General features: G+C 34.1%; 1 protein-coding gene across 1 annotated transcript; it reads right to left on the reverse strand.

The window, feature by feature from the left end:
- Positions 1-16,666: 16,666 nt before the first annotated feature.
- LOC116418234 (cell wall integrity and stress response component 3-like) lies at positions 16,667-18,067 on the reverse strand. Its single transcript, XM_031933293.1, has one exon. The coding sequence runs from the start codon at positions 18,065-18,067 to the stop codon at positions 16,667-16,669; it is 1,401 nt and encodes a 466-aa protein (XP_031789153.1).
- Positions 18,068-19,413: the final 1,346 nt, after the last annotated feature.

Here is a 19,413-nt window from a genome sequence, read left to right on the forward strand (position 1 = left end):
AGTAAGTCTGCGGTAGCTGAAAAATAGAAATTCTGAATTTTGGCCTTCAAAGATATGTCATACCTGATAATATGCTACATATAAACATTGTTTTACGTTTCTTACATTATACCTGAATATATGCAATAGTTTAATTCATTTTTTAAACCATTTAGGAAAAATATAAACAAAAAATTGGATTTTTCATTTTTTGACAATTTAAGGTATATCCTTCCCCTTAAGCAGGCATTTGTCATTTTTATTGCCCGCCGGTAAAAAAACTGGTACCTTAACCGCTTAATAGGTATGAAAAACGCGAAAATCGGGCATGTGTTACAAAAATACTACAGTGTGCGCCGAGGGCTAAGCAGGCATTTCGACCTCATGTAGATAGTAGCCTTTTTCTTTACTATTAACTAGTGGCCTTCAAGTCAGATGTGAAATAATAGTACATTATGCAACAAGTGAGTATAGTCGATGATTATTCCCGCGGGTGAGAGTTTACTGCCCGAGCGAAGCGAAAGCATTAAATTACCCGAGGAAATCATTGACTTTACTCTCGTGTTGCATATAGTGTATTATTCACGACTGAACTGTGTAGCCACTTTATTTCTTGAAAAGTGGGACCTACAAGAGCTAAATTGAATTAATCAATACAACTATTTTTAAATATTCAAAATTTTTTATTTTTTTTATAATTTTTTACTTTTTAACGTTTTTCAAAATTTTTTTCAAATTTACAAAATTTTCCAAAATTTTGCAGGAATGAAGAATTGATTTCTCGCATTTTAAGGGGAAAAAAATAGGAGGAAATGAAATGCAACTTTAGTCCTGCTTTTCAGGAAATAAAGTGGCTATTATAGTTCAGTCGTGGACGGAGCGAAAATATTTTTCCCTCGGGTGATTACTGCTTTAAAAAATCTGATTCTTTCATCCCTTGTTCTATTATTGAATATTAATACTGAAACGGTCCATATGTATCTTTGTAGCCTTCTAAAATGCAGAAAACAGTACATGCGTTGCAAAATGTATAGTGTGCACCAGGGAGTCTAAGCGAGGTAGCACGAGCCAAAGACGAGTACTGCAAATTCCGCACTCGGTCTAAAAAAGCCCATTTTACGTCCTCGGTACACAATAAACTATTGATTGATAGTTTATTAGAGATTAGAAAATTTTTACATTTTTAAATTGAAAATCTCGACCAATTGCTTAAAATTCCTTTGAATTTTTTTAATAACATCTGCACCACAAATCAAAAGTTATTGATATGTACCCTCTTTTTGGAAATGCCAAAAACTGATAAACAAGTTACAATAAAAATTATTATATTATTTTGTTTGGCTGATTTAATATTTAGATCAAAAAGACCAATGCCAAGCATAACTTATAATGTATTTATTTATATTACTTAATAATGTTTACATTTTGCACTATTGTCATGTTAATATAACAATACGTATGAATTTATTTAAACATATAGCATAAAATAATGTAATAATAATTGATGACTTGGGTCGGTTATGTGGAATGAAGTGTAGGTAGTGTATACATCATTTTTTGTAAGAGGTTGCAGGGTAGGGCTATTTTAAATAAAGAAAATTAGAATACTAATGAAATTGAACTGATTTATAAGCAGAAATTATTAATAACTGTAAGCTTTGATTTGTAAGCAAACAAATATGTCGAAAATAGTACGTATTACTTTTCATGTTGATCAAAATTAAAATAAATATACGTAGCAAATGTGAGAGAGGTAATCCTTGTAAAAAAATCCATAAAATTCACGTTAACTGACGACGTTTCGTTGGTGTGGTATTCAACCTCATCAGATCTTTATTGACGAAAAAAATTATTACAATATATAAATAACATTGCACAAAGATTACAATAAATATAGTCATAGTTCTTAACCTCCTAACTATGAATTGCCTTCCTCTACTTCGCCAGAATTTTCACCAGCATTCTGTCCGAAAATGTTTCCACACTTCAAAGTATTCTGGAAAATTTCTGTCATAGATTCTGCTAATCCACCAGGAAATTTTACTGATTTCGGGCAATACAGCCTCAGCTTTCTATCAGAGCAATTTTGGAACGTTAACCGATGGTTTTAAAGAAATGTGTCAAGCGCTTTTTTAAACAGGATCTACAAATAGATTTAATTGTTATTAGATACTTTTTAATTTATAGACTGAATTGATACAATAAAATAAGAAAATATTGCCATGTTGCCAAACTTACCTAGGCATATTCAACACCTCTCCTTGACTCAATTGGAAATTTCCTTATAATAAAGTCCATGGATTAGTTGCATCCTGGATGTCACAACATTTTGGGGCGCAATGACTTGGGTGGGGACTATGGTCTTTGTAGTTCTTATTCCTCTTGACAATGGATTCATTACCACACGGCCCCTCCTGGCTACCGTATTTTTCCTATTATTAGCTTTGAGGGTGTTTGAAGCTACCGGGTGTTGTATCTTCTTTAAAGTTATAGGCTCACATGGTGATTTTGGAATGTCTTGTATCAATGTTTGCGCTTTCTCGACAATAGTCTTCCTGGTTCTTATTCCTCTCGCCAATGGATTTAATACCGCACGGCCCCGCCTGGCTACCGTGCTTTTCCTAATATTAGAGTTGAGGGTTTTTGAAGCTACCGGGTCTTGTATCTTCTTTATAGTTATAGGCTCACATGGTGGTTTTGGAATGTCTGGTATTGATGTTGGCGCTTTCTCGTCATCGCTCGAGCTAGAGTTACTACTATTTGAAGATTCGGAATCGTCGCTGCTTGAGTTCGAGCTAGAAGTCTTAGAACTGCTGCTACTGCTATTTGATGATGATGATGACGACGACGTAGAACAGGTGGAACATGTTGAACACGATGAACTCTTTGAACTGGTTGAACTGGTTGACCTGTTTGAACTGGTCGAACTGGTTGAACAGGTAGACACGTTCAAAGGGTCCTCGTGAGCTTCTTCGCTGTCAATCGTTCGACCACCGATAATAGACAACGGAAGGTCAACAGGCTCGGATGCTGGCTGCAGGATGACTTGTGCTGGTGAATTGTTGGCCATTGGTTGTTCGTCATGCTCTAACTGCTGAAGATCGTCACTGTCACTTGAAGATGCAGATAGGTTGAGTGGCTTGAACGGCGACTTTGCGATTTCACCGATTGATTTTGCTTCATTTTTCGGCAGCTCCAAGAAGTTAAAAAGTTTATCCGACTCCTTGTCTATCAATCTCCGTGCCAATTCCTTTTCCGGGTTCTTGTATACAAGCGCATCGAAATAATCAAGCGAGTGCTTGTCATCGGCGTCAACTTCCAAATAGCAGGGTGTAGGCGGCCGAATTACGTTATTTTCGCTGTCGACGTACCTTCCTCGTGGAATGCTCTTTTTGGAAGTGCTAGATCTAGAAGTTTCAGGAACAATTTCTCGAGGTCGTTTTGCCTTTGCCTCTACTTCTAATGAATTCCTCTTTCTCTTCTGACCTCCTTTTTTTATCGGCAATATTGGCGAAGATGAACGTTTCACTTCGACTTTTATTCCGCACTTATCTGGGCGTTTAGAAGATGTTAAACGTTTAAAGATGTTCGTGACCGCCAGATTTTTTGTGTTGTCCGGACCTGGCTGCTTAGGAAGGTGGTCGCTGTCCTGCTGAACTAATGCCATTTTATCTTCTCGATGATCGGTTGATTCAACTGAAAAAAAACTTTAGTGCAAATTAATAATCCTTAAAGCTAAACCTACCTAAAAAACTCCTACGTTAGGAAATCAACACTAAATTGATAATGAATATAACGACACTGTTTTGAATTGACTTGGCGTATCGTGCAGAGACTCGCTGTTACAAGTGTGTAGAGACGCTGTGCGCGTGAACTTAATCGGATGCACCTTTAGATTGTTGGAAACGAATTGATATACTCTGAACTTTTCTATAACAAGCTGACGACTATACTTTATTCTTCGAAAATGTGTACAGAAGCGTAGAGAACTACTGCTCAGCTTGACCGTTCGAATATAACTAACTTGAGCTAAAAATCGCCCAAGCTTGGTAAAAGTAGCCCTCTGGTGGAAGAGAGATGGATTACATGGCTTGCGCATGCGTTCAGTGTCGCCATCTGGAATAAGAGTGGGGGTATTCAGAGGGTACGCCTCAGATCGGCATACCTGCGTAAGGGACGCTAATGGCTGAGGGCGGAGTCGTTTGACTGATTGTTTTTATTTTGTAATGGGATACGGTACTAGGAATATTGTTGTAAATACTATAATAAAATTGTCTAGACATACGTCATAAGCTTCGAGATGCACAGATTATTAGGATAGTTTCGATAAGCTTAGGATTTTACCTCTGTAATTTTGCACGTGTATAAGTACTGAATGGAAATAGATACGAATAATCATAAACAAGCTTTCAAATTTCAACAGACTTTACTACTCGAATAAGCTAAAAATTTAAATATCTTTAGAAAATTATTGTTTTTACTTGCGCTAGTTAACAATTTTGTATTAAATACCTATGACACGTGTATGATTATAAAGTACGACTGAGTGATACTTACCAGACGAATCCTGGATAAGGTCTGAACGACTAGTTAGACACTAATCGGTCTTAAAAAGCTTTCTAGTATTAGGTCTACTGTAAATAAACAGGAAAGAGGCAAAAGACATGGACAGATAGCGCTGTAACGTCTTTGGCTTTTAAAGGAAAATCCAAAATTTAGAATTTTAATTCGCGTATTTAATATAAGTAAAAGATTATATAAAGTTTTTAAAGATTTCGATTGCTAATTTCAGACAATTTTTTTATTACATTATCTTATATATCATTTGATTAAATCATTTATTGATAGCTTTAATTTATAAAATTAGATTAAAATCTGAACAGTCCCGTTTTATTTGTATCACGTTCCTAATTGTTCTAACTCCACAGTTTAAAAGACGTCGTATTCTGACTATGATATGTATAACTATGTTTGATATCTTGGAATATACGATGATTTGTAAGCGACGGTCAGAGGAGCATCCGAACGACGCCGCCGCAACATTTAAGTGCCGCTGTAGTCAGGTCGCACACCGGGGATGTTAACAAAGCTTGCACGTGTATAGTATTTGTAGTATTTGTGGTATCAACAATTTTATTTCCTCCTAGGTAAATCTTTGTAATAGTAAAGTTTTCAGTTTAGATGAAACTTGATAGAAACGAATTCGGAGGTGTTTAGTGTTTGAATCATATGTTTTTAGAAAAATGTCCATGCAGAAGGCTGTGTGTGTATGCACGTATACCGTCATAATTCTGGAACTACGCAACCGATCGTAATAAAATTTGACATGCATATAGGTTTTCTGATTCTTAAATTAGGGAAATTTTATTTTTATGATTCTGACTATTACATGGCCCTATTATAGCCATTTTTCGCTTTTTGAAAAAATATTTTTGATTTTTTAATGATATAATTCATACAATATATTTAACAATAGTGTATCTATAAGAGCATAACATTGTCTAATTTTTCGTTTTTAGGCTGCGGCAGCTGAAAAATAGAAATTCTGAATTTTGGCCTTCAAAGATATGTCATACCTGATAATATGCTACATATAAACATTGTTTTACGTTTCTTACATTATACCTGAATATATGCAATAGTTTAATTCATTTTTTAAACCTTTTAGGAAAATATAAACGAAAAATTGGATTTTTCATTTTTTGACAATTTAAGGTATATCCTTCCCCTTAAGCAGGCATTTGTCATTTGTATTGCCCGCCGGTCTATTTGCACGCTGTTTACTTTTTTCCCGCTGACAACTATTTTGTTCGCTGCCAACTTTTTTCGCCCGCCGGTAAAAAAACTGGTACCTTAACCGCTTAATAGGTATGAAAAACGCGAAAATCGGGCATGTGTTATAAGAGCATAACATTGTCTATTTTTTCCTGCAAGATTTTCTAGATTAATTGTTCCGTTCAATTTTTGGGAAAAAATGTATGACAATAAAAAATGATTACAGAGAAAAAGGCTTTATTTAAGTTAAAATTTTGGGAAAATATAGATCATTTGAACCCGTTGTTGTGTAAGGAGTGAAGTTGCCTTAGATTACTAATAGTTTTATTCTGTAGTTATATTTATGTAGTTGATGAGTCGAATCGTTTGTCCAATTTTGTTAGTACTTATTTTAGATTTTAGTTTGTTTTGACTTTTTAATTTTAAATTGTAAATTATATTGCATATATTGTTGGTACATAATAATATTGTTTGATAGTTATTATTTTCCCTAATTATTAGTGATATATGTGCGTGTATGTATATCATTTGTTGAATTGCACAAGTGTTGCATGTATGCGTATCCTGCCTTCGATAAAGTGCTTCAATGGAATTATTAGATAAGTGATTTAATATGAATTAAAAACAAATTTATTGTTTAAAACTTGTTCTATTCAGCATTTACTTTGTGGAAATTATTTTATTGTTGCAGGTTCTTCAATGTTTATGATGTTTGTAGCAGATGAATTTTTCTATCAGCCACTTGACTAGTAAAGTATATTATTTTTAATTTATTAAAATTATTATTTATCTTGTATATAAATGATTTTGTTGCATTTTATTGCAAAGTATAATGTCATTGATATTTCATTATAGTCAAAAATTGCATAAAATTTGTTTACGGTTAAAATTATGATTAAAATTATGTTCTTATTTTAATTTTAACTATTATTATTCTTTTTTCAGTGCAATAATTATTGTTATTTATGATTGTTATAATTTGCTATGTATAATCTAGTTACAATTTAATTATGTATACAATGCATAAATTACAATTTAGTAAAAGTATCTTGTTCAATATTTGTTTAAGAAGTCGATTCTCTGACGCAGTAACCATATATCATTGAGTTAATGATATACATTTTTATTATTTTATGTATTTCTATAATTATGAGGCATAGTGTTACTTCAGAGCAAGCAAGATTAAAGATGTATCGCTTTAGACTTTGTGCTTATATTATGCGGCAATGGTATATATGTGTGTTATACACATCTACACTTATGTCAGTGTTTAGGGGACGCAAGAGTATAATAAAAATTCACAATTCAAGATTTTAAGTTACATGCAAATATTAAATGTATATACATATTACATCCATGGTAATAAAAGCATATAAGCGACTGCTGTTGTCAGCCATAACAGGGCAGCACAAATTTCGTGTAGACATAACAAAGTAGTGGGTTGACAAAGACAAGCCTCTACCGTCACAAGCTTACAGAATACGGGCTATGCAATAATATATTGTAATGATGCGTGTGCTTTAAAAAAAAGGAGTGATAAGAAGTATCAGGATTACATGATCACGAAACAGAAGAAAGAGAAGGTTTAGTCAGAAGAGAGATAAAGGAAGTAGGAGAAAAAACTAAAAATTTAGTGTAGGCATGGTGTAGAGTTTAAGTGAAAAAGTTTAGTCAAGCAAGTATGACATGTAATATGTATAATAAAATTCACGTTAACTGACGACGTTTCGTTGGTGTGGTATTCAACCTCATCAGATCTTTATTGACGAAAAAAATTATTACAATATATAAATAACATTGCACAAAGATTACAATAAGTATAGTCATAGTTCTTAACCTCCTAACTATGAATTGCCTTCCTCTACCTTCGCCAGAATTTTCACCAGCATTCTGTCCGAAAATGTTTCCACACTTCAAAGTATTCTGGAAAATTTCTGTCATAGATTCTGCTAATCCACCAGGAAATTTTACTGATTTCGGGCAATACAGCCTCAGCTTTCTATCAGAGCAATTTTGGAACGTTAACCGATGGTTTTAAAGAAATGTGTCAAGCGCTTTTTTAAACAGTATCTAAAATAGATTTAAATGTTATTCTTAGATCTACTTTTTAAGATTTTAGACTGAATTGATACAATAAAATAAGAAAATATTGCCATGTTGTGCAAACTTACCTAGGCATATTCAACACCTCTCCTTGACTCAATTGGAAATTTCTTATAATAAAGTCCATGGATTAGTTGCATCCTGGATGTCACAACATTTTGGGGCGCAATGACTTGGGTGGGGACTATGGTCTTTGTAGTTCTTATTCCTCTTGACAATGGATTCATTACCAACGGCCCTCCTGGCTACCGTATTTTTCCTATTATTAGCTTGAGGGTGTTTGAAGCTACCGGGTGTTGTATTCTTTAAAGTTTATAGGCTCACATGGTGATTTTGGAATGTTTGTATCAATGTTTGCGCTTTCTCGACAATAGTCTTCCTGGTTCTTATTCCTCTCGCCAATGGATTTAATACCGCACGGCCCCGCCTGGCTACCGTGCTTTTCCTAATATTAGAGTTGAGGGTTTTTGAAGCTACCGGGTCTTGTATCTTCTTTATAGTTATAGGCTCACATGGTGGTTTTGGAATGTCTGGTATTGATGTTGGCGCTTTCTCGTCATCGCTCGAGCTAGAGTTACTACTATTTGAAGACTCGGAATCGTCGCTGCTTGAGTTCGAGCTAGAAGTCTTAGAACTGCTGCTACTGCTATTTGATGATGATGATGACGACGACGTAGAACAGGTGGAACATGTTGAACACGATGAACTCTTTGAACTGGTTGAACTGGTTGACCTGTTTGAACTGGTCGAACTGGTTGAACAGGTAGACACGTTCAAAGGGTCCTCGTGAGCTTCTTCGCTGTCAATCGTTCGACCACCGATAATAGACAACGGAAGGTCAACAGGCTCGGATGCTGGCTGCAGGATGACTTGTGCTGGTGAATTGTTGGCCATTGGTTGTTCGTCATGCTCTAACTGCTGAAGATCGTCACTGTCACTTGAAGATGCAGATAGGTTGAGTGGCTTGAACGGCGACTTTGCGATTTCACCGATTGATTTTGCTTCATTTTTCGGCAGCTCCAAGAAGTTAAAAAGTTTATCCGACTCCTTGTCTATCAATCTCCGTGCCAATTCCTTTTCCGGGTTCTTGTATACAAGCGCATCGAAATAATCAAGCGAGTGCTTGTCATCGGCGTCAACTTCCAAATAGCAGGGTGTAGGCGGCCGAATTACGTTATTTTCGCTGTCGACGTACCTTCCTCGTGGAATGCTCTTTTTGGAAGTGCTAGATCTAGAAGTTTCAGGAACAATTTCTCGAGGTCGTTTTGCCTTTGCCTCTACTTCTAATGAATTCCTCTTTCTCTTCTGACCTCCTTTTTTTATCGGCAATATTGGCGAAGATGAACGTTTCACTTCGACTTTTATTCCGCACTTATCTGGGCGTTTAGAAGATGTTAAACGTTTAAAGATGTTCGTGACCGCCAGATTTTTTGTGTTGTCCGGACCTGGCTGCTTAGGAAGGTGGTCGCTGTCCTGCTGAACTAATGCCATTTTATCTTCTCGATGATCGGTTGATTCAACTGAAAAAAAACTTTAGTGCAAATTAATAATCCTTAAAGCTAAACCTACCTAAAAAACTCCTACGTTAGGAAATCAACACTAAATTGATAATGAATATAACGACACTGTTTTGAATTGACTTGGCGTATCGTGCAGAGACTCGCTGTTACAAGTGTGTAGAGACGCTGTGCGCGTGAACTTAATCGGATGCACCTTTAGATTGTTGGAAACGAATTGATATACTCTGAACTTTTCTATAACAAGCTGACGACTATACTTTATTCTTCGAAAATGTGTACAGAAGCGTAGAGAACTACTGCTCAGCTTGACCGTTCGAATATAACTAACTTGAGCTAAAAATCGCCCAAGCTTGGTAAAAGTAGCCCTCTGGTGGAAGAGAGATGGATTACATGGCTTGCGCATGCGTTCAGTGTCGCCATCTGGAATAAGAGTGGGGGTATTCAGAGGGTACGCCTCAGATCGGCATACCTGCGTAAGGGACGCTAATGGCTGAGGGCGGAGTCGTTTGACTGATTGTTTTTATTTTGTAATGGGATACGGTACTAGGAATATTGTTGTAAATACTATAATAAAATTGTCTAGACATACGTCATAAGCTTCGAGATGCACAGATTATTAGGATAGTTTCGATAAGCTTAGGATTTTACCTCTGTAATTTTGCACGTGTATAAGTACTGAATGGAAATAGATACGAATAATCATAAACAAGCTTTCAAATTTCAACAGACTTTACTACTCGAATAAGCTAAAAATTTAAATATCTTTAGAAAATTATTGTTTTTACTTGCGCTAGTTAACAATTTTGTATTAAATACCTATGACACGTGTATGATTATAAAGTACGACTGAGTGATACTTACCAGACGAATCCTGGATAAGGTCTGAACGACTAGTTAGACACTAATCGGTCTTAAAAAGCTTTCTAGTATTAGGTCTACTGTAAATAAACAGGAAAGAGGCAAAAGACATGGACAGATAGCGCTGTAACGTCTTTGGCTTTTAAAGGAAAATCCAAAATTTAGAATTTTAATTCGCGTATTTAATATAAGTAAAAGATTATATAAAGTTTTTAAAGATTTCGATTGCTAATTTCAGACAATTTTTTTATTACATTATCTTATATATCATTTGATTAAATCATTTATTGATAGCTTTAATTTATAAAATTAGATTAAAATCTGAACAGTCCCGTTTTATTTGTATCACGTTCCTAATTGTTCTAACTCCACAGTTTAAAAGACGTCGTATTCTGACTATGATATGTATAACTATGTTTGATATCTTGGAATATACGATGATTTGTAAGCGACGGTCAGAGGAGCATCCGAACGACGCCGCCGCAACATTTAAGTGCCGCTGTAGTCAGGTCGCACACCGGGGATGTTAACAAAGCTTGCACGTGTATAGTATTTGTAGTATTTGTGGTATCAACAATTTTATTTCCTCCTAGGTAAATCTTTGTAATAGTAAAGTTTTCAGTTTAGATGAAACTTGATAGAAACGAATTCGGAGGTGTTTAGTGTTTGAATCATATGTTTTTAGAAAAATGTCCATGCAGAAGGCTGTGTGTGTATGCACGTATACCGTCATAATTCTGGAACTACGCAACCGATCGTAATAAAATTTGACATGCATATAGGTTTTCTGATTCTTAAATTAGGGAAATTTTATTTTTATGATTCTGACTATTACATGGCCCTATTATAGCCATTTTTCGCTTTTTGAAAAAATATTTTTGATTTTTTAATGATATAATTCATACAATATATTTAACAATAGTGTATCTATAAGAGCATAACATTGTCTAATTTTTCGTTTTTAGGCTGCGGCAGCTGAAAAATAGAAATTCTGAATTTTGGCCTTCAAAGATATGTCATACCTGATAATATGCTACATATAAACATTGTTTTACGTTTCTTACATTATACCTGAATATATGCAATAGTTTAATTCATTTTTTAAACCTTTTAGGAAAAATATAAACGAAAAATTGGATTTTTCATTTTTTGACAATTTAAGGTATATCCTTCCCCTTAAGCAGGCATTTGTCATTTGTATTGCCCGCCGGTCTATTTGCACGCTGTTTACTTTTTTCCCGCTGACAACTATTTTGTTCGCTGCCAACTTTTTTCGCCCGCCGGTAAAAAAACTGGTACCTTAACCGCTTAATAGGTATGAAAAACGCGAAAATCGGGCATGTGTTATAAGAGCATAACATTGTCTATTTTTTCCTGCAAGATTTTCTAGATTAATTGTTCCGTTCAATTTTTGGGAAAAAATGTATGACAATAAAAAATGATTACCAGAGAAAAAAGGCTTTATTTAAGTTAAAATTTTGGGAAAATATAGATCATTTGAACCCCGTTGTTGTGTAAGGAGTGAAGTTGCCTTAGATTACTAATAGTTTTATTCTGTAGTTATATTTATGTAGTTGATGAGTCGAATCGTTTGTCCAATTTTGTTAGTACTTATTTTAGATTTTAGTTTGTTTTGACTTTTTAATTTTAAATTGTAAATTATATTGCATATATTGTTGGTACATAATAATATTGTTTGATAGTTATTATTTTCCCTAATTATTAGTGATATATGTGCGTGTATGTATATCATTTGTTGAATTGCACAAGTGTTGCATGTATGCGTATCCTGCCTTCGATAAAGTGCTTCAATGGAATTATTAGATAAGTGATTTAATATGAATTAAAAACAAAATTTATTGTTTAAAACTTGTTCTATTCAGCATTTACTTTGTGGAAATTATTTTATTGTTGCAGGTTCTTCAATGTTTATGATGTTTGTAGCAGATGAATTTTTCTATCAGCCACTTGACTAGTAAAGTATATTATTTTTAATTTATTAAAATTATTATTTATCTTGTATATAAATGATTTTGTTGCATTTTATTGCAAAGTATAATGTCATTGATATTTCATTATAGTCAAAAATTGCATAAAAATTTGTTTACGGTTAAAATTATGATTAAAATTATGTTCTTATTTTAATTTTAACTATTATTATTCTTTTTTCAGTGCAATAATTATTGTTATTTATGATTGTTATAATTTGCTATGTATAATCTAGTTACAATTTAATTAATGTATACAATGCATAAATTACAATTTAGTAAAAGTATCTTGTTCAATATTTGTTTAAGAAGTCGATTCTCTGACGCAGTAACCATATAGCATTGAGTTAATGATATACATTTTTATTATTTATATGTATTTCTATAATTATGAGGCATAGTGTTACGTTCAGAGCAAGCAAGATTAAAGATGTATCGCTTTAGACTTTGTGCTTATATTATGCGGCAATGGTATATATGTGTGTTATACACATCTACACTTATGTCAGTGTTTAGGGGACGCAAGAGTATAATAAAAAATTCACCAATTCAAGATTTTAAGTTACATGCAAATATTAAATGTATATACATATATACATCCATGGTAATAAAAGCAATATAAGCGACTTGCTGTTGTCAGCCATAACAGGGCAGCACAAATTTCGTGTACGACATAACAAAGTAGTGGTTGACAAAGACAAGCCTCTACCGTTCACAAGCTTACAGAATACGGGCTATGCAATAATATATTGTAATGATGCGTGTGCTTTAAAAAAAAGGAGTGATAAGAAAGTATCAGGATTACATGATTCACGAACACAGAAGAAAGAGAAGGTTTAGTCAGAAGAGAGATAAAGGAAGTAGGAGAAAAAACTAAAAATTTAGTGTAGGCATGGTGTAGAGTTTAAGTGAAAAAAGTTTAGTCAAGCAAGTATGACATGTAATATGAGGTTTTTTCAAAAATTTAGGCTAGGCGTAGTGTAGAATATAGAATATTCAATATATATATATATATATATATATATATATATATATATATATAGTGAGATTGAGTGCAAAAAGTTCGTTCAATAGAGTATGAAGTGTAATATAAGATTATCTTGAAAATTTAGTCTAGGTGTTGTGCAGAATATCGTAGATTCAGTATATATAGTGAGTTTATGTGAGAAAAGTTGATTCAAGCAAGTATGACATGTAATATAAGGTTTTTTAAGAAATTTAGGCTAGGCGTAGTGTAGAATATTGTATATTCAGTACATATAGTGAGTGTAAGTGCAAAAAGTACGTTCAAGAAAGTATGAAATGTAATATAAGGTCACTTCGTATAAAAATTAGTAAAAGTATGCGTATATATACATGTTGATGAGTATGATAATATACAGTTACAGTGCAAGTGTTTAGTATAGTTAGAATGAAAACAATTAATATTTTCTTAAGATTTAAGGTTATGCGGAGGGATAAAATATCACACATACGTATATATAGATATACATATGCTCAGTGATTTCTTAGAATATAGTATATTGAACATATATAGTCTTTCCACAAGTATTTCATAGAAGCGAGTGTGAGAAGTTTAGTTTTTCAAGAATTTAGTATGGGTATAGTAAAAAAATGTCAGTTTCTACCTTTATTGTTCTACAAAAGTATGTCTAAAAAGTTGCATATACATGTTGATCATGTAGAATATGGTATAGTTAATATACATAGTGAATTTGACTGATAAAAGTTGTTTTGAGCAAGTATGTTGTGTAATAGAACGACACTTCTTATGAACATCAGGTCCTGCGCACGGACAAAAAGTCAATTTTCGGAGAATGAGGCTTCGCTACTAGAAAGACTTTTTTCAATTCGGTATTTAGAATTTTCAAATAATGTGAATTTGTTCAGAATTTAATTTTCTACAAAATAGCCAGAATACTTTTATGAAAAAACCTTTTTATAAAAAATGGCTCAAAAAGAATTGAAAAAAATACACATTTTTGGTCAAATACAATAAGCGTTCGCCCTGGGTATAAGACGTTTCTTCGAAACTCTTTATACGGGGCGAGTGCCTGAAAAGTAACAAATTTTATATTAATATCCAGACAAATTTTTAAAATTATAGTTGTTTGTAAAATCCTACATTCATCTGGAAACTATATATGTTTAAAGCATATCTATCATGATAAAAGTGCCCTATGAGGCCCAAATCATAAGTAAGTCTGCGGTAGCTGAAAAATAGAAATTCTGAATTTTGGCCTTCAAAGATATGTCATACCTGATAATATGCTACATATAAACATTGTTTTACGTTCCTTACATTATACCTGAATATATGCAATAGTTTAATTCATTTTTTAAACCATTTAGGAAAAATATAAACAAAAAATTGGATTTTTCATTTTTTGACAATTTAAGGTATATCCTTCCCCTTAAGCAGGCATTTGTCATTTTTATTGCCCGCCGGTAAAAAAACTGGTACCTTAACCGCTTAATAGGTATGAAAAACGCGAAAATCGGGCATGTGTTACAAAAATACTACAGTGTGCGCCGAGGGCTAAGCAGGCATTTCGACCTCATGTAGATAGTAGCCTTTTTCTTTACTATTAACTAGTGGCCTTCAAGTCAGATGTGAAATAATAGTACATTATGCAACAAGTGAGTATAGTCGATGATTATTCCCGCGGGTGAGAGTTTACTGCCCGAGCGAAGCGAAAGCATTAAATTACCCGAGGAAATCATTGACTTTACTCTCGTGTTGCATATAGTGTATTATTCACGACTGAACTGTGTAGCCACTTTATTTCTTGAAAAGTGGGACCTACAAGAGCTAAATTGAATTAATCAATACAACTATTTTTAAATATTCAAAATTTTTTATTTTTTTTTATAATTTTTTACTTTTTAACGTTTTTCAAAATTTTTTTCAAATTTACAAAATTTTCCAAAATTTTGCAGGAATGAAGAATTGATTTCTCGCATTTTAAGGGGAAAAAAATAGGAGGAAATGAAATGCAACTTTAGTCCTGCTTTTCAGGAAATAAAGTGGCTATTATAGTTCAGTCGTGGACGGAGCGAAAATATTTTTCCCTCGGGTGATTACTGCTTTAAAAAATCTGATTCTTTCATCCCTTGTTCTATTATTGAATATTAATACTGAAACGGTCCATATGTATCTTTGTAGCCTTCTAAAATGCAGAAAACAGTACATGCGTTGCAAAATGTATAGTGTGCACCAGGGAGTCTAAGCGAGGTAGCACGAGCCAAAGACGAGTACTGCAAATTCCGCACTCGGTCTAAAAAAGCCCATTTTACGTCCTCGGTACACAATAAACTATTGATTGATAGTTTATTAGAGATTAGAAAATTTTTACATTTTTAAATTGAAAATCTCGACCAATTGCTTAAAATTCCTTTGAATTTTTTTAATAACATCTGCACCACAAATCAAAAGTTATTGATATGTACCCTCTTTTTGGAAATGCCAAAAACTGATAAACAAGTTACAATAAAAATTATTATATTATTTTGTTTGGCTGATTTAATATTTAGATCAAAAAGACCAATGCCAAGCATAACTTATAATGTATTTATTTATATTACTTAATAATGTTTACATTTTGCACTATTGTCATGTTAATATAACAATACGTATGAATTTATTTAAACATATAGCATAAAATAATGTAATAATAATTGATGACTTGGGTCGGTTATGTGGAATGAAGTGTAGGTAGTGTATACATCATTTTTTGTAAGAGGTTGCAGGGTAGGGCTATTTTAAATAAAGAAAATTAGAATACTAATGAAATTGAACTGATTTATAAGCAGAAATTATTAATAACTGTAAGCTTTGATTTGTAAGCAAACAAATATGTCGAAAATAGTACGTATTACTTTTCATGTTGATCAAAATTAAAATAAATATACGTAGCAAATGTGAGAGAGGTAATCCTTGTAAAAAAATCCATAAAATTCACGTTAACTGACGACGTTTCGTTGGTGTGGTATTCAACCTCATCAGATCTTTATTGACGAAAAAAATTATTACAATATATAAATAACATTGCACAAAGATTACAATAAATATAGTCATAGTTCTTAACCTCCTAACTATGAATTGCCTTCCTCTACTTCGCCAGAATTTTCACCAGCATTCTGTCCGAAAATGTTTCCACACTTCAAAGTATTCTGGAAAATTTCTGTCATAGATTCTGCTAATCCACCAGGAAATTTTACTGATTTCGGGCAATACAGCCTCAGCTTTCTATCAGAGCAATTTTGGAACGTTAACCGATGGTTTTAAAGAAATGTGTCAAGCGCTTTTTTAAACAGGATCTACAAATAGATTTAATTGTTATTAGATACTTTTTAATTTATAGACTGAATTGATACAATAAAATAAGAAAATATTGCCATGTTGCCAAACTTACCTAGGCATATTCAACACCTCTCCTTGACTCAATTGGAAATTTCCTTATAATAAAGTCCATGGATTAGTTGCATCCTGGATGTCACAACATTTTGGGGCGCAATGACTTGGGTGGGGACTATGGTCTTTGTAGTTCTTATTCCTCTTGACAATGGATTCATTACCACACGGCCCCTCCTGGCTACCGTATTTTTCCTATTATTAGCTTTGAGGGTGTTTGAAGCTACCGGGTGTTGTATCTTCTTTAAAGTTATAGGCTCACATGGTGATTTTGGAATGTCTTGTATCAATGTTTGCGCTTTCTCGACAATAGTCTTCCTGGTTCTTATTCCTCTCGCCAATGGATTTAATACCGCACGGCCCCGCCTGGCTACCGTGCTTTTCCTAATATTAGAGTTGAGGGTTTTTGAAGCTACCGGGTCTTGTATCTTCTTTATAGTTATAGGCTCACATGGTGGTTTTGGAATGTCTGGTATTGATGTTGGCGCTTTCTCGTCATCGCTCGAGCTAGAGTTACTACTATTTGAAGACTCGGAATCGTCGCTGCTTGAGTTCGAGCTAGAAGTCTTAGAACTGCTGCTACTGCTATTTGATGATGATGATGACGACGACGTAGAACAGGTGGAACATGTTGAACACGATGAACTCTTTGAACTGGTTGAACTGGTTGACCTGTTTGAACTGGTCGAACTGGTTGAACAGGTAGACACGTTCAAAGGGTCCTCGTGAGCTTCTTCGCTGTCAATCGTTCGACCACCGATAATAGACAACGGAAGGTCAACAGGCTCGGATGCTGGCTGCAGGATGACTTGTGCTGGTGAATTGTTGGCCATTGGTTGTTCGTCATGCTCTAACTGCTGAAGATCGTCACTGTCACTTGAAGATGCAGATAGGTTGAGTGGCTTGAACGGCGACTTTGCGATTTCACCGATTGATTTTGCTTCATTTTTCGGCAGCTCCAAGAAGTTAAAAAGTTTATCCGACTCCTTGTCTATCAATCTCCGTGCCAATTCCTTTTCCGGGTTCTTGTATACAAGCGCATCGAAATAATCAAGCGAGTGCTTGTCATCGGCGTCAACTTCCAAATAGCAGGGTGTAGGCGGCCGAATTACGTTATTTTCGCTGTCGACGTACCTTCCTCGTGGAATGCTCTTTTTGGAAGTGCTAGATCTAGAAGTTTCAGGAACAATTTCTCGAGGTCGTTTTGCCTTTGCCTCTACTTCTAATGAATTCCTCTTTCTCTTCTGACCTCCTTTTTTTATCGGCAATATTGGCGAAGATGAACGTTTCACTTCGACTTTTATTCCGCACTTATCTGGGCGTTTAGAAGATGTTAAACGTTTAAAGATGTTCGTGACCGCCAGATTTTTTGTGTTGTCCGGACCTGGCTGCTTAGGAAGGTGGTCGCTGTCCTGCTGAACTAATGCCATTTTATCTTCTCGATGATCGGTTGATTCAACTGAAAAAAAACTTTAGTGCAAATTAATAATCCTTAAAGCTAAACCTACCTAAAAAACTCCTACGTTAGGAAATCAACACTAAATTGATAATGAATATAACGACACTGTTTTGAATTGACTTGGCGTATCGTGCAGAGACTCGCTGTTACAAGTGTGTAGAGACGCTGTGCGCGTGAACTTAATCGGATGCACCTTTAGATTGTTGGAAACGAATTGATATACTCTGAACTTTTCTATAACAAGCTGACGACTATACTTTATTCTTCGAAAATGTGTACAGAAGCGTAGAGAACTACTGCTCAGCTTGACCGTTCGAATATAACTAACTTGAGCTAAAAATCGCCCAAGCTTGGTAAAAGTAGCCCTCTGGTGGAAGAGAGATGGATTACATGGCTTGCGCATGCGTTCAGTGTCGCCATCTGGAATAAGAGTGGGGGTATTCAGAGGGTACGCCTCAGATCGGCATACCTGCGTAAGGGACGCTAATGGCTGAGGGCGGAGTCGTTTGACTGATTGTTTTTATTTTGTAATGGGATACGGTACTAGGAATATTGTTGTAAATACTATAATAAAATTGTCTAGACATACGTCATAAGCTTCGAGATGCACAGATTATTAGGATAGTTTCGATAAGCTTAGGATTTTACCTCTGTAATTTTGCACGTGTATAAGTACTGAATGGAAATAGATACGAATAATCATAAACAAGCTTTCAAATTTCAACAGACTTTACTACTCGAATAAGCTAAAAATTTAAATATCTTTAGAAAATTATTGTTTTTACTTGCGCTAGTTAACAATTTTGTATTAAATACCTATGACACGTGTATGATTATAAAGTACGACTGAGTGATACTTACCAGACGAATCCTGGATAAGGTCTGAACGACTAGTTAGACACTAATCGGTCTTAAAAAGCTTTCTAGTATTAGGTCTACTGTAAATAAACAGGAAAGAGGCAAAAGACATGGACAGATAGCGCTGTAACGTCTTTGGCTTTTAAAGGAAAATCCAAAATTTAGAATTTTAATTCGCGTATTTAATATAAGTAAAAGATTATATAAAGTTTTTAAAGATTTCGATTGCTAATTTCAGACAATTTTTTTATTACATTATCTTATATATCATTTGATTAAATCATTTATTGATAGCTTTAATTTATAAAATTAGATTAAAATCTGAACAGTCCCGTTTTATTTGTATCACGTTCCTAATTGTTCTAACTCCACAGTTTAAAAGACGTCGTATTCTGACTATGATATGTATAACTATGTTTGATATCTTGGAATATACGATGATTTGTAAGCGACGGTCAG

This window comes from Nasonia vitripennis, unplaced genomic scaffold, assembly GCF_009193385.2.
Source record: "Nasonia vitripennis strain AsymCx unplaced genomic scaffold, Nvit_psr_1.1 unplaced0112, whole genome shotgun sequence".
In the NCBI taxonomy this organism is placed as follows: domain Eukaryota; kingdom Metazoa; phylum Arthropoda; class Insecta; order Hymenoptera; family Pteromalidae; genus Nasonia; species Nasonia vitripennis.

Bases quoted from the DNA above. Each gene is read 5' to 3' on its own strand.
- LOC116418234 (XM_031933293.1), bottom strand. From the start codon at position 18,067: ATGGCATTAGTTCAGCAGGACAGCGACCACCTTCCTAAGCAGCCAGGT.